We start from the raw sequence: 15935 nt of genomic DNA, 5'->3' as shown, positions 1-15935 counted from the left end.
ATGCATCCCTAACACAGTTCATGCTTTTTTTCACATTTTAAATTTCCCTATTTCATTTGTTTTACATCAGGTCAAAACTATTCTACACATCAGGTACTTAGTCAACATTTTTTGGCAAAGGCTTTTTAGTACCATAAGGCAACAGATCTAACACAATGTATTTTAGTAACGTGTTCATTATTGGAGAGAGAAGTACATGTAGAGAGAGCCTACTAGATGGCCTTTGGTTAGTTTGGGTTATCTGAATACAGTCGTGCTCAAATCAGTCACTTTAAATGGGTACAAATTACAGAGATATAGGTGCCATATCCTCTGCTAGTGCAAAGCAGCATACTCTATTGCAGTCAATGCAGTTATGCCAATTTATACTAGCTAAAGATCTGGTACATATGATTTAGTAGACACTTGTCTGACCCTGTTTTGTCATCTTAAATTTCTAGCAAGTATGTTTAACCTACCTCACCCTTCCTATTTTCTACATCCAGATTAGCTACAAGCAAATTTTTCTACCACCACCCATCACTAACATTCCCATACCACTAAATCATGTCAAATGGTTTATTAATAGTGTTTGGAAATGCCTTTTGCCCTGTATATGATTTATACACCAGAACTATTTGCCCCCCTTTCCTCCAGCCTTATGAGGAATTAACCAGAATACACAGTGGGATTAAAGACCAAATTGCAGACTGTATATGATGAGTGCTGAAATCTGCCATGTGTTCCTAAGTACCAAAAACATACATTATCATACATGCCCCACCCTTGGCTGTCCCTTTAACTGAAAAGGTCCTCAAAGATGTGTTGTAAAATTGTATGAATTTTGCAATCTCCAAGTGACAGCTGGTTCTTCTTCTTCTATTTACCTGGCTTTTATCTACTCAGTGCTGGATTGGTTAATTAATCTAGGAAGAACCCCAAAAACTCCCTGCAACATTTCAAAGTCATGGTCTAAATCTTAAAATAGTGTTCTTGCAATGGTTTGGATCATTACTATAGTATTTTAAAGGGTAAATAGTAGTATTTAAGACCACTACTATGAAATACTGTAGCATTATACTGTTGTATATGAAAACAAACTAAGACCCTGATTGGCCAACACTTACATACATGGCTAACATTATGCTCGTGCATAGTCTGATTAGGTAGGCATGTATTTAAGTACTGGCAGGATCAGGGCCCCAAAGACGTGCATTGCAGTAGTTTGGTTGCCTCGAGGGTGAAGATGAGTGTGATTGCCTTTGGGAGGGGACCACATGAGAACTATAAAGGGCACGTTTGACATTTTTTGATTACTTCAGATGGGTTTTTCTCACTTCAAAGGCCTGGAAGACTTTAAATGATTAACGTAGCCAAGCCATGAGGAAAATTATGCTTAAACATACTAAACCTCAGTGTTTGGGTAGGAGGAGGCTGGGAAGCTGCCTGGCTTCCAGGTAAGTTGCATTTACTATTGTTCGTGTAAGTTAAATCATTTGCCCAAAAAGCAAATCAACACAATGCACTTTTTTTTTTTTGTTTGGTTTCTTTTCCACAGAAAAGAACATTCCTATATTCTGCAATAATGGTCCAAAACATTAATGCGTATTCTTATAAAAAGCTATAGTGCATCTACTCACATGAGTAAAAAGGTGAGAGGAGCAGATCCTATGTTTACATCAGGCAGTGAAGGAGTGGGATTGTTTTTAGTTTACTAGCTAGAATTTTTTTTTTTTTTAAATATCCTTATAGCTCTTCTGGCTCTCTGTTAGATGTGGTATGTTTTTCTTTTCTTAAATCATAGCAATTCTTTTTCAATAACCATCGGGCAGGGAAGGGTGTGTGGACAAGCAGATAAAGATGATTAAAACATACAAGGACTGTGGAGTGGGTCCATGAAGTGATATAATCCCTGACTCCTCTCTGCCTCAACGTGTTAATGCATCAACTTTAGTACAGTGATACTTTCAGCCGTAGGTGGAAATTCACACATGAGAAAGAGGTGGTGGAGGATTTCCAGATGGTCAGACCTCAGGGAGGGAGGAAGAGGGGGGAAATTGCTGGAGGGAAAGCGGACCTGGTCATGTCAGTAATTTCCAGCTGAAAATGAAAATGGCATATAAAAATGATCCAATACTATAACCAGGTGCATTCAAGCTTTTGGACATTATGTATGACAAATCCTCACCATTTCTGGTCGTTAAGAGATCCCAGGGTTATGATGATTTGCTTATTTGTAACAATAAAGGTGTGAGCTTTGTTTTCTTGGCCAGATTCCAACATGGGTATCCCACCTCAGATCCAATTAGTGACATGATTCCTCACTTCCCCTCAGTACAATAACTAGTGCAAGTACCCATTCTGCAGTGAGCACTACACATATCGCACCCCAGCACAAAGCTGTAGCAGAGTCCAAGAGCAGACCAAGTCCTGGGCTTTAGCCACTAGACCACGCTGCTTCTCCCTGCTAACTCAGGAGCGACTAGATGCTCTGACAAGCCCTTACCAATGCAGAGCCTAATCCTAGTCACATGGACTCACCCATTGACATCAACAGTGGGATTAAGGCAAGCACAAGCTGGTTCAGACTGTATTTCCAAAGGGTTCCTCTGCATTTAACTTACTCCTCAGCATAGTGCATTTCCCATGGTACTGCTGATGTCACCCCAATACGGACACGGAAGAGTGCAAGTGGTAAGGCAGACATGGGAGAATATATTGTTCAGTAGCTTCTGAAGAAGTGGTGTAATACACTATTACCTTCATCTTCAGGAAGGTGAGATGCTCCATAGCAGCTGAGTGTGAGGTCTCGCCTCACTCCAGACTAGCCTCATGAAAGTCTAGGTGATTATGTACTGTTCTCACTGTCAAATGTGTGCCAAGGTGGATCCCCCTGTCACACACAATTTCCAGTATAAACTCTCTGAGGGGTACCAATCAGGAATAAACTTGGGGAAACAAGAGTCTCTTTCTTCCCCTTCAAAACTATTTGTACATCTTAAGCTCCAAATTGTGAGAATCGCTGTTTTTAGTTGATGCTGACAGCCCATATGTTATGAATTAAATATGTTTTTTAAAAAATCTCTAGCACCAAAAACTAAGACTCTTTTTCTGCTTTCAATACAAGTTCTCTAACAAACCACAGCCACAGTTATTTTGCATAACAGCAGACTGAGCTCCTCTGGTATCTAAATAGCTCTGTAATCATTTATACCACCATCAGCATTAATTTGTACCTGCCTACAGGTGCTCAGGTGGCAAGTATGTGTCAGGGTTGAATAGGTCAAAACTCCCACTAAGAAGTAATGGGGAGTTGGAGGTACTTGGCACCTTGCAGGATTGAACCTTGGGGCAAAATTCAGCAGAAAAACTCCCTTAGCTAGAGTATATGCACCAGGGCTGAATTTGTCCCTCACATTCAGTGGCTTAAAGGGCAAAAGAAGGCCAAACAGGATTAAATGTATGGTGTATTTACACATGGCATGTGATCACAAATCAGAGTTATTTAGACTGGAAAGGAAACCAGAGATAGGAGGGGAGTTGATGGAGGCATTTCCCACAATGGAAAGAGAAAAATGTTAAAGAGAGGAGGGAAAAGGTAGGATAATTTCAACTGCTAACAATGACTGTAACTATTTAACATAGAATGATAAGGGGTAATCCAGTTGCATACTTCAGAGCATAAATTAATTGCCGGCACTGGTCAGGCTGGAATTCTGCCCTTCACATACCCCTTTGCATCAAGAAAAGGCCATTGCTGGACCGTAATCCAGCAGTGCAGATAAAAGCTCATAGTGAGAAGAGAATTAACGTCCAGAAACTATAAGTAAACGGGATCATGGCTCAACATATTCTGCCCTAGACAGTCTGTAGCTGGGGATATTAATGGCACCAGGGCAACCCCTACTTTGGGATTGCCTTGCTTAGGTAAGTTATGGTCAAGATTTTCAAAAGTGACTACTGATTTTTGGTGCTTAATTTGAGACCATTAGAAAGGACTTTAATTTCAAGAAGTGCAAGGGGTCTCAAACTGGGCACCCAAAATCTTCTCCTCCCCCCAAAAATAGATATTATCAATTGTGCACAAGGCCCTTTACAGGCAAGTATAAACATCAAGATCTCTGCCAAAGGGAGCTTGTGATCTAAACAGAAAACAAGAGTGTCTAGAGATGAAATAAGGGAGTGAGTGAGTGTCCAGCATGCCTCTCATTAGTTCTACTTTTACTTTGATTAGCATTTTGTGCAAAAGGGAGGGGCTATAGGAAGGTGTGTGGTTGGAAGTGGACCTAGACAGGGAGAGAGTCTTCCCCCATTAGTTTTACAAGGGTGAGGAGAGGGCTCCAAGCCCACTCTGATTTTTATATCAAGGCAGGTGGACTGATTCCACAGAGATTCTTGTTACAAAGTCATGCTACGTGTTCAAAGAAAGCATTCCCCCCAGTACTGCTTATTTACTGGCAGTTGGAACACTTCAAACCTAATTTAATACACTTGGCTTTACTGTATTTTGGCATGATAACAGTTACTTCCTCTCTCTGTCCCAAAAAAGTCACCATGACAAAGTTCTAATTTGGTGTTGCATCAACATTCACCCCACCCAGTACAGTGTAAACAACCCGACTTGGAAAGCTCATATAAAAAAACGTGAAATGTAATCTTTACTCAGTTCTTGTTCTGCATAATCCAGAGGAGACAAGGAACAACAAGGCAAGACACGTCTCTGCTACAAGTGTGAACTTGATCCCAAAGCCACAGCCTTTTCCATGCCTGTTCAGAGGTGGGTTGGCAATACGAAGGTAGGTTACAGGTAACAAGATTAAGAACATAAAAAAACCCTGTTATTAAACCAGGTGTAAAGTCTCTTGAAAGTTCATCACAGCAGCAGAATTCAGCTCTGGACATTAAGCTTGCTTCCAGTGATCACTTGAAAGTTAACATATGTTAACTTTAGAATATCCAGTTAACTAAAGGTAGAGAAAAGTCAACAGCAGCTAACCCCACATTCACCTCCCAGGCAACAGCCAGAATTAGACTCTATATCATTGACTTGTTACAGGTTTTCACTTCATAAGGAAAAGCAAAGACTTTGATTTAATCAGAGGCCAACACAAGGTGCAGCTGAAGAGCTAAACACAAGCCCCTGCTACCCTCTCATTGTAACCACTGGGGGAGAGGAGCGCTGATGAACTGCAGGGTGCAGAAGCTGGTGCACTCAAGCCCTAAGCTACTTCTCTTTGTGGCTCATGGGAGCCATGTGTGCAAACATCAGTGTGGTGCATTTGATTAAAAATGTGCAAATTTATCAAGAAATAAAGTGCATGCCTCAGGCTCCTGGCAAACTGCTAAGGCAGCCATTGGGACTGCCAATGCAGGACTTCACTTCAGTGTTTTTAATCCTCAGGACTCCAAGGGCAAGGACATCTATCCAGAGAAAATAGGGCCAGAGCATTCTGGGTACCCTAGATTCTCCCTTCCCCCCACCACCTTACCAACTCCCAGGATATTTGGTGGTTTTATTTATAAATAAATTTGATGCTGGAATAAAGAGACTGCATGAGAATCTCCACTTTCACTTTAAAAAGTTTCTAGCCCTCATGGTTGCACAGAAAAGTTTAGAAACATGAAGCAGATGTACCCAAAAAGCTTAGAAATCAGAAGGAAAAGCAAAAGAACTCCAAAGTCATTCTTAGGAACTTAACTCATGCTTTTGAAGTCAGCAACAATGCAAATGTGACCTGTATCTCTTGCCAGTAGTCCCACCCATGAGTCCTCTCATGCTTTGACTGTTCCTGTCTGAAGAAGTCACACCACAACTTCAATAGGCAGCCTACCTCACCACCTGCTCACTGAAGACATCCTCCTCTGTAGAATGGAGCCTCGGGTAAAGATGCAGCTCTCACTGAGGGGTGAGACAGTTCAGACTTCCCCAAGTCACTAATAAGACATGGCTCGGTAACTTCCTTCCAGCAGTCTGATCAAGTATTCAGCTTTCACTCTCATGCAGCCCAGATGGCTGGAGTTGAGGGTGCCAGCTACATCTTGACAAGTGAATGGTATTCTCTTGGTCTTTCCATGTGATTTTGTCCCTACTATCCGACAGTCTGATTAGGGATTGGCTGTCCAAGTCACAAATCTGACAGAAATGCCAAAGTCACAAAGACAAGAGGGGCTAAGTCCTAACAAAGCTATTTGAAACTAAGCAGAATGTGAGAGTGTAGCTAGAGTCGCAGAACTAAGGCAACATATTACACCATGGCTTAAATGAAATCTGGGATGCAATGGATTTAGAGGGCTCTGAACCCATGTAGTTCTCCTTCACACATCACCTGCGAGGGCTTTAAAGCAATTCACTGCTACTCCACAAAATGCTTTCAACAGTCAAACAACTCATATTTTTAATACAAATGTAACCTGTCCTTCTTGTTCCTTAAGATGCAAATACTATCCCTCCACAAGGATCAGCCAGAAGTCCCTTTCAAGTGTGGAAACTGTTTACAGTACAAGTCTGTCCTTCCATTTCTAATTCCAGGACCAAACGTGCATTCCTTACTCACTAGTGTAGTACCACTGATTCCAGTGGCATGCAACTCATGTGGAGTAAGGAAAGCAGGAACCTTCATCCTCAGCTGCTCTTTTGGGACAAACCACCAAATTCTCAAAGTGCTTTTGCGACTGCTGACACCAGGGATTGAACCAGAGACGTCCAGAGTTGAAAGAATGAGTTGCTTCAGCTGAACACTAACATCCTCTGTGGATGGAGCTGAGCACTGGCTTACACAATTCCCCTGGACAGAGAAAGCTTGTCCCAAATATTTCAGGTACACAATAGTTTGGATCAATCCTCTAGAGGACAGCTGTTCTTAACAGAATGAGAAGTCAAATTGAGATTTAATATTTTACACCCAACCTCCACCTCTTTGGCCTCAGCACTCTACAAGGTGGCATGTGGTATTGATTAATGAATAGATCCTCACTGCTTGAGGACCTTCCATGCATTGAAGTGAGGGAAACTTCCCCTTTAATCTGTGTAAAAAATAAAAATAAGTAAAAGTCTAACTTTTGGTTTGGATACCAAAAAGCTCTGAACCACATTCCAGAAACTGAACTATCACCACCTTTATTGGTAACATAACTCACTGACAAGGCAAAGATCATCAGGGTCTTTTTCTGTGTGGGTAAATAAATCTGGGTCCTATCCAAAGAGAGATCTATTCTATCACATCATCTTCCACTGTGTTGAGGGCACACACAAATACATGCAAGTTTCTGTGCATCCAGAATTTATAGGCCAATAAACACCAGTATTTACACTGATTTGTTAAATAAACAGCCTTCAGTAGTGAGTGCTTTTATGAGCTATTAAAAGCAACCCATGAATGAAAATTGCCTACACAAAAATAGAACTCTCAATCCCCAAAGAACAGTCCATTCAATGAAGGAGCTATATAGTGGATTCCTGAAGTCAAATTGGCTTTATCAGAACAAAAGCAAATCCCAGAGCAGATGGCCTCAATTTCACCCCAACATTCTGCCTCCAGTCCTCTAGAGTTAAAAATCTCAGGGCCATTAGCTGCCATTTCCTTGCTTCTCTTTGCTACAAGAATGGTACCTGATAGTTCTTAAATGGAAGATACCATCATCCCCACCACTTAGGTTTTTATATGGTGAATTAAAATCAGCACCTTGAATTACCCCTAGAAACAAATGTTTGTGAAATATTGCAGAGTCCTATTGAACATACTTCCCTCTTCACAGACATGCAAATCCATCGTTGCTCAGTAAACAGCACCAGTTTCCACTTTGCCATACAAACTAGCTTAATGCCATAGAAATCTTACTAAAGCCACTATCCTCATAAGAATCTGGAGAGTCTGTTGCACACTGAAATACTTCAGCAGGAATTCAGTTTAGTGTTTGTATGAAAAAGGAAACTTTTAAATTGGAACAAGGACTTTTACTGCATAAGAGTCACCATAGCGCAGAACAACCAGAATAAAAAGAATCCCATTTGTATGGCTCTTTATGGATGATTCAGGTAACAGATTATATACACACCTGTTATGCTCACAAGAGCAATTTCAAATAGTCTCTCTCCATGGCATTTACACATCCAAGCTCTCCTTTGAGGCCACAAGGTGGAGCCAGCTTTTTTCAGGAACTGTAGACTAGAGTGTAGACTAGAGTGTTTCCTACAGTACCACAGAAATAAACAGCACTTTGCATGCAGGAAAAATAATCACACAACAGAATACAATGTTAAAGTTGGGACAGAATACAGTACAAATAGGAAGGCTGGGGCCAGGATAAGTGGAAGATACAACAGGGCATATGAAGTGTTCATAAGGTTTTGCTCTGTTGTGCCTAGCTTACAGAAGACATTCCTAAATGTGAAGGGAGGTAGATGTATAGTAGAGATTTCTGCTATCTACTTTGTGTACAGATTAGAACTTTAAATGACTCAAACCCACATACTGTATACACAGCTGGTCTATGTAGCTGGGTGTTTCTGTTCCCACTGTCCATCCTCCCTCGTTTCCTCCAATTGTTTGACACTCAGTCAGAAATGTAAGGCTGGAAGGGACCTTGAGAAGTCATCAAGTTCAGCCCCCTGTGCAGTGGCAGGACCAAGAAAACCTAGAGCATCCCTGACAAGTGTCTGTCCAACCTATTCTTAAAAACTTTCAATGACAGGGATTCCACAACCTCCCTTGGAATCCTATTCCAGAGCTTAACTGTCCTTACAGTTACAAAGTTTGTCTTAACATCTAACCCAAGAGTCTCCCTTGCTGCAGACTCAGCATATTACTTTTTGTCCTACCTTCAGTGGACACAGAGAACAACTGATCACCATCCTCTTTATAACAGCCCTTAGCATATCTGAAGACTTGTCAGGTCCTCAGTCTTCTTTTATCAAGACTGAACGTGTCCCGTTTCTTTTAACCTTCCATCATCTGTCAGGTTTTCTAAACCTTTTTTATCATTTTTGCTGTTGTCCTCCGGACTGTTCAACCCTGTCCACATCTTTCCTAACGTGAATCCAAAATTGGACACAGTCACATCTCGTCTTGGCTTGTAAACTCTAGAATTACACCACGTGTCTGGACAGTACCTAGGGCAACAGGGCCTTGGTCCTGGCTGAGGCTCTGGACACCATTGCAATGCTAATACCAGGTTCCCCTCTCACTCCCTCCTGAAGGCCTCTCATATTCCGATTGTCACATCTATACTGCTAGGTCAACAGACGTTTTTCTTCAATTAAGGATGACATTTGTTTAATCCACTAGGAAAAAGCCACTTTGCAGACCAGACAAGACTCTGAGCAAAGCTCAGATAAACAGGCTGTGTGCTAGTGAAATCCACAGGGACTGGAATCCAACCCATGAGGAAAGCAGAGCTGCTTTATGGCCACTACTGCAGTGTCACAACTGTGGTAGCCTCTGTGGTTAGTGTGCTGCCCTGCTGCTCCCCAGGGAATCTGCTATCCAGTCCCACCATCAGGACCCCCTCCAGTGCCTGCTCTAGTATCTAGGAAGTCCTCATCCCCAGCATTAACAAAAGCCCAAACAGGAGATTAACTTAAATTTCTCTGCAAGGGGCAGAGTTTGGAATGAAACCTCATCCCCTCCTGACTCTCCAACCCATGCCCTATGTTGTCTTCATCAATAGCTTTTTAAACTGTTCAGCTGGTCTTTGCAGTACTTTGGCCAAAGACCCACACTACAGCCCTTCGGTCAACAAATGGCACCCACAGTTTTTGAGGCCCTGTACTTTAGGATAGACTCAAGAGGATTCTTGGAAGACCAGAGAGGAATGTCTCCACAAGTTCCTATTGTGCCACTAGTTTACTTAATCAACAGTTGCTTTTAGCCAGGTTACTATGGGAAAAAATGGTCTTGAAAGACTCTAGCCTAGGGCAAGCTAACCAGATTGATAATTGTGGGATAAGTGTTTGCCAAGATAACTGTAAACACAGTTACATAGTTCTGTGACCTTATGGTCCAATAAGGATGAGTGAAGGCAGTATACTAATACAAATAACCATCAAAACAAGCACAAAATACAGAGTATTGTACCTATTTCTCTCTTTTTTATTAACAGTAATACAAATCAGTTGGATTAGCAGGATAATGAATACAAAATGGCTAAAATACATTTTTATGAAGAAGAAATGTTTGCGCAACATTTGAGAGCAAAGCTTTTCTTGATCTACAGAAGAAAAGTAGAACTTACACTGTGTAGCACAACATACATACTTTAAAAAGGCAATTTCTTTTTAATCCTTCCTGTCATTAGTATCACTTCATTATGGTAAACATAGTTCTTGGGGCTCCACTGAAAGGGACATTCACTTTCCTTTTTCATCCCAAAATTAACTCCTGCTATTCCTGTGCAGTCTGAAGATTACAGTGGAAGTGCTATTAGAATGAACCATAGGCCTGAACCTTGATTTAAAAGCCCAGACAAACTATGTAACAGAATCAAGTCCCATATGTCAATTGCTATTATAAAACCAGTTTTCTCACCACTTTAATGTGTTGGATAGCCATTCATGGGGGGTAGGAGGAAGTTAGGCATTGTAAAATAATTCTGTTGGCTCTTCTCAAAACCACTAACTCATAATTTTGTTTAACTTTCTTTTTAAAATGGATTTAACATGATGGTGTGTTGTGTAGTTTGGTATTACAAGGAATTACCCTCTATTACATGTGAAAGAAGATTCATGCTTTGCAATTTTAATACCCAAGGTTATTTTAATTTGATTCTATTCTAAAATGCATAGCAAACAACTTTACAGGGTAGAAGGGAACTTTTATTGGCTGCCATTGAAGTCATATCAACATATAATGCCCAGTAAATATGTAGGTGTGCTTCTTCCCATGGACTCAAACAAACCTCATGTGAATTTGTCCAGGGTGCTCTCAGATGTTAGATTAACATATCCAATATATATCCATCCACAGAACAAGTATGTAATGGATAGCAACAGTGAAAGCTTCTCTCCACTTTGTTTTATCAATGTATCAACCTGACCTGGAGAGATCCCCTCGAAGGATGAGAGGTCAGGTCAGTTTCCATACACATTTAATCCTTGGCACCTTTCAGAGACAGGATCCAAGGGTGCTGGTAGGTTGCCCTGTGGATAACTGTCTACACAGACTAGAAATGAAACCTCTGACGTTGTAGACAGCCTTCAGAGTGTAACCACACTCTCTACTGACGTGGACTATATTGGGACCATCAGCAAAGGAAAGATTGTGTATCCCCATTCCCATGCCATCCAGGTACCCCCCAATTTTAATATTTAAAATCACATTTTGCAATAGTAATATATTCAAGTTCTTCTGGCATTCTTCTCCTACATGACTATCAGGCTCCCATCGATTTCACAAATACTTGTTCTATGCATCCATATTTTAAGGAGTGCAGATAATCATTGGAAAGCTCTGCCATTCTAATCTGATGGGAGAGTTTTTTCCTGTGATCCCAACCCTGCTTTAACCTGACCTTCAAAACCTGCAGGTGTATAACCTTCAATTGCTTTAATTCACACGGGTAGGAGGATATAATTGTTTGCTAGCCTACCAAGTTCTCTTCACTTTCCACACTTGAATTATGATTGCTCATCTAAACTTGGAACAGTTCAGAAATTAAAGTTGCCTTCAGCCCCTTCTTAAAGCCCCATGACAAGAAGCCATATTTCTTTCCTTCACCCCTTAATTACTACTGAAGTCTTAACAATCCTCTGTAGAGCTAATGTACCTCCAGCCAAGCAGAACTGGAAATCACTTGTGGCCACTCTGGTACTCCCTCTGCTTGGGAAGGCAGAGAACAGCTGAAGTGTAAGGCACGTCCCAAGACAAGGGGTTGAATGCATCACCTCCATGCAACTTCCAGGCCAGGGGTACACTTTATTGCCTGGTATATTAAAATCAGACTAGTAGTTCTTCACACAAGTATTTCCAAAGAGAAATGTTGCTCACTTATGTAATTTTGTTTGAATCAAGGTAGCTACCTTGTTCACAGCCACTGAACTAAGAGACTTCCACGAAAGTTTTCTTTTCTGCATTTGTCATAACTGAAAGCTAAAACTGAAAAGCTGCCGTATCAAGTTCTTAAGTGACTTTTTGGTTTTGGAAAAGAGAGAACACACTGAAAGCTCTAACAGAATGTGCTCTTAAGCCTTCTGCTCCACTGATGCAAATGCTGTGATGTTTAGAAAAAAAGTGTTAATGAGTAAAGAACATAAACCTGCTAAGCATCCTCCTCAGAAGCAAGTTTAACTCAAAAGGACAAAATAATTTCTTACTACTGTTGAGAGTCACCGTCCTCATTCTACGTTAAGAATAAGTGCTACTCTCTCTCCAGTAAGTCTGATGGGGGATTACAACACACTGGTATGCCTCGTGCAAGAACAACTCATCCATTTTGTTTTTAAAAGTCTCTCTTATCAAATACTGCAAAATTTCTAAAAAGATTAATGGGATCTTTGGGTATTAGCTCAACATACATACTCGCTTCTACATCAGCTCTAAGTGAGCTGCCTGTTTGAGACCCTTGCCGAGTGCACTCTGATTTGTGAGCAACTTGAATCACTTTCTAATTAAATCTTACACTCCAGTAAACCTTGATTTAGGCATATTTTATGTGCTTGTTTCTCCTCTCAATGCTATTAAAGAATACCAGAGGTCAGCACGATAGCTGCACTTAGACTTGTAAGAATGTAAGATTTTAAAGTGAGGTTAGGAAGAGAGATTTGGACCAAAAATACATACGTTACTTAAACAACTTACCAATACCTGTGTTCCCATCAATCTTTCTAAAACTCCAGTGAGAACAGTTTCTTCCAAGAATGAAGATTTACATGCTATATTTTCAGTACAAACACTGAAGCATTGTGCTTACCTAGGAGAATTTGAAAGGGACTTGTATAGAGAGACTATAAACAGAAGTAAAACTGACTAGACTAGATTCATTTTTCAGATCAAGAAATGCAACGAGTGGACAGTCAATGAAAAAGTCAGACTATTAAAAATGAAAAGTTTAAGCATTTAACACACTATGAGTGACACTGTAAAGAAACGTGTTATAACATCTCACCCAATTGCATCCCTTTAAGTTATATAACATCTAACTACACCCAGTGCTCTTGCACAGGGTTTAGATAAAAAAATAATAACCTTGTTTACAGATATTTTAAGAGCCAAATGGCTCCTACATTTTCATGTTTCTATGCTCTATAATCAAGCTAGCTTTGTAGTGCCATTCTGACCCTTACTGTCCAGTTCTAAAGGCTAACATTTTCAAACTTTTATGGGTAGAAAAAATGGCCTGCCTAGAACTATACAGGAATTTAACCTGACAATAAAACAGATTACAGCACCCTTGATTTAATACGATTCTCCCATGCCGATATGTCGCTTGACAAATAGTAAAATCAAGATGTGGACGACAATGAATTAATGGGAAAGGAAACGCAGAAGTCCATACAAGACCTCAGTCTCATAAGGGTGCATATTTATTTTCCACTGCATATTTATTTTCCTTTTCAAATCTCCAAGTGGAATGCACAAGAGCAGCAATCTAGCACATCTGATAATAAGAATAGGTTTCAGTAATCCTAGATGTTAGCTATGTTCAGGCTTGGAAGAATTAGATTTTTATTGGTAAGTGTTGATGTCACGACACAAGCACAAACAAATGAAAAAATATTTCCATTGATGATCATCAAAATTTACAGAGAGGCAGACAAAGAAAAATGCTGCTTGAGAACTTATCAGAATGTGACATAAGGATATTTATTTTGTAAATTTTAACATGTGATGTTGACAATTTGTGTCTGGTTAAAAAACTAACTTTTTTGAATCTCAGTGTCACTAAATAATTAGTGCCTGACCCACTCCCCATAAATTCCAGCAACTGTGAACATTTAAAATAGATAATAAAAAATGCTTAAAAATAATCGATGTCAAAATTATAAAAAAAGAATCAAATTCTGCCAAGCCTAGATACTTTATTAAATTTTGAATTAAGCCCTTCCTGCCTCTGCACTTCTCCTACTCATTTAAAGATTGAGCTAACGATACTAGTTTGTTTAGTGCTTAGATACCCTTCACTACACTGCTCCTTTCCACATCTTATTCCTTTCTCATTGTAGCTGTATATGAAGTCACAAATCAGATGACAAGTTGAAAAATGATTAGTTTTCAGATAATATATTTGTCTACTTTTTTAAAATTCAAACAGGAGTTTTTCTATGATTCATTGGGAAACTGTACAAAATGTATTCCAGAAGCAGGGTAATTATAAAGGTTGACAATCTCTGCTACAGCAACAAGATGGAAATACATATTTTTGGCAACAGAACTTGATTGACACCATTAAGTTGCAAAAGGTATTTAAGTGAAATACGTCTGACACAGAGACAAGAACTGCTAAATATGTTTCGCATATATTTCCCCTATTTCTATTCTAATGTAGCTGATCATTTAGGACTAACTTCAACAACTGCAGCTTTGACAGCGAAACTCAGCAAAAATGTCTTCATATTTTAGATAAATGTGCAGAAGAACAGTACAGTAAAAATTAACGGCAAGTAACATAATATAGGACCGTTGCCTAACTTCATTTCAGCTTTGTTTCTGACATTTAGCAACTTACTTACTAGCCAAGTAACTGTGTCAAATTGCGAGGTAGCACAAAAGCCTCACACTGGTTCCACTTGCATAGTTTTGTGATCGGTGGCCTATGTCCTTTCCCAAAAAGAAAAAAAAAGTTTCTCTTAAACAAAACAGAAAGCAGAGATGCAGTAGTTTTCACATCTCCATGACATGAATACATGTATTACAATGTAACAAAATAGACAATCTGCACTTTTAAACAGTTAAGATAATGATTTTGAGGAAAAGGGGAGTAAAGAGCAGATGAAATAGAAGCGACTGTATGAGTCTAGCCTCAATACAGAATGCTACAAATTTTGGGGTTTGTTTTTTTAAATCAGTGCCAATTTGTTTCCTTTCTAAAAAAAATAAACACTATTGTTTTAGGTCACTTACCCACCCAACAAATAATTGCTTTTTGTTTTGTTCTGTTTAAAAAAAAAAAAAAAACATGAGAGGAAATGAGCCAATTGGGAAGACAACTAACCAGTATTTAAATACTAAATGTTGCATTACCAAACAAAGTCTGATTTCAGTCAGTAGGCTCGATTCATGAATGCTGCATTGACTCATAATCAAACAGATATAGCTAATTTGCTTTTGAATGACAACTCCCAAATCTTCAAATGTTGGTATTCAAGTAGACTTCTGATAGTCTGAGAAAATATCAACAGCCACTTAAAGACTGTGAGAACCTCAAAGTCTTGCCAGGTATTGGTTTGTCTATAATTATTATTAATACAAAAATGACAAAGTCAGCGAGTGCACAGACACTGAAAAATGTGGCTGAACTTAAAAAGACAGCCAGAGATGTTTGGTGAGGCTAATACAGGTTGGCGGAGGGGGAGATCAGATCTGAAAAGACATCAAGAAGCTACTTGACATGACATGGAATTATTTCCTGCAATCAGACAGAAATAAAATGCCCAAAGAACCATATTTGCTGGTAAAATTCTAGCTTTGAAAGTTGCTGGCAAGGTGAGCCCATTTCAGTGTACATGGGCTCAAATTTCTGTTGACTAATGGTTCACAAATTAATTTTTTTCATTTTAAAAAGGCGGTAAGTGAATAAAAATAGCATTGGGAGTCAATACAAACTTCCTTTCATGAATCCAGCCCTATATCCTTAATAGTAAATCTTATTCGTTCCATCTGTAGATATTTATAGGTCCTAAGGATCACAGTAAACAACATCTTTCTTTAAAACTTTTCTTGCTCTTGCCACTTTTCTTCCCATTCTTGTCTTTGTTTTCTGACATTTTCTTTGCTCTGATTTCCCTCATTAGATCAAAGAATACC

The 15935-nt window shown here is 39.6% G+C and overlaps 1 protein-coding gene across 3 annotated transcripts in view; it reads right to left on the bottom strand.

The window, feature by feature from the left end:
* Nucleotides 1–10044: 10044 nt before the first annotated feature.
* Nucleotides 10045–15935, bottom strand: part of RALB (RAS like proto-oncogene B) — an 80208-nt gene continuing 74317 nt past the window's right edge. For 2 of the 3 annotated variants that reach the window (XM_073305063.2, XM_073305062.2), the window contains exon 5: nucleotides 10045–15934. In XM_073305063.2, coding sequence (XP_073161164.1) covers nucleotides 15815–15934 — 120 coding nt within the window. In that variant the 3' untranslated portion in view covers nucleotides 10045–15814. The remainder of the gene's footprint in view (nucleotide 15935) is intronic. The other variant, XM_073305064.2, reaches the window with a different exon arrangement.

This window comes from Lepidochelys kempii, chromosome 11, assembly GCF_965140285.1.
Source record: "Lepidochelys kempii isolate rLepKem1 chromosome 11, rLepKem1.hap1, whole genome shotgun sequence".
Lineage (NCBI taxonomy): Eukaryota > Metazoa > Chordata > Testudines > Cheloniidae > Lepidochelys > Lepidochelys kempii.
This window is presented reverse-complemented; position numbering and strand designations above follow the sequence as displayed.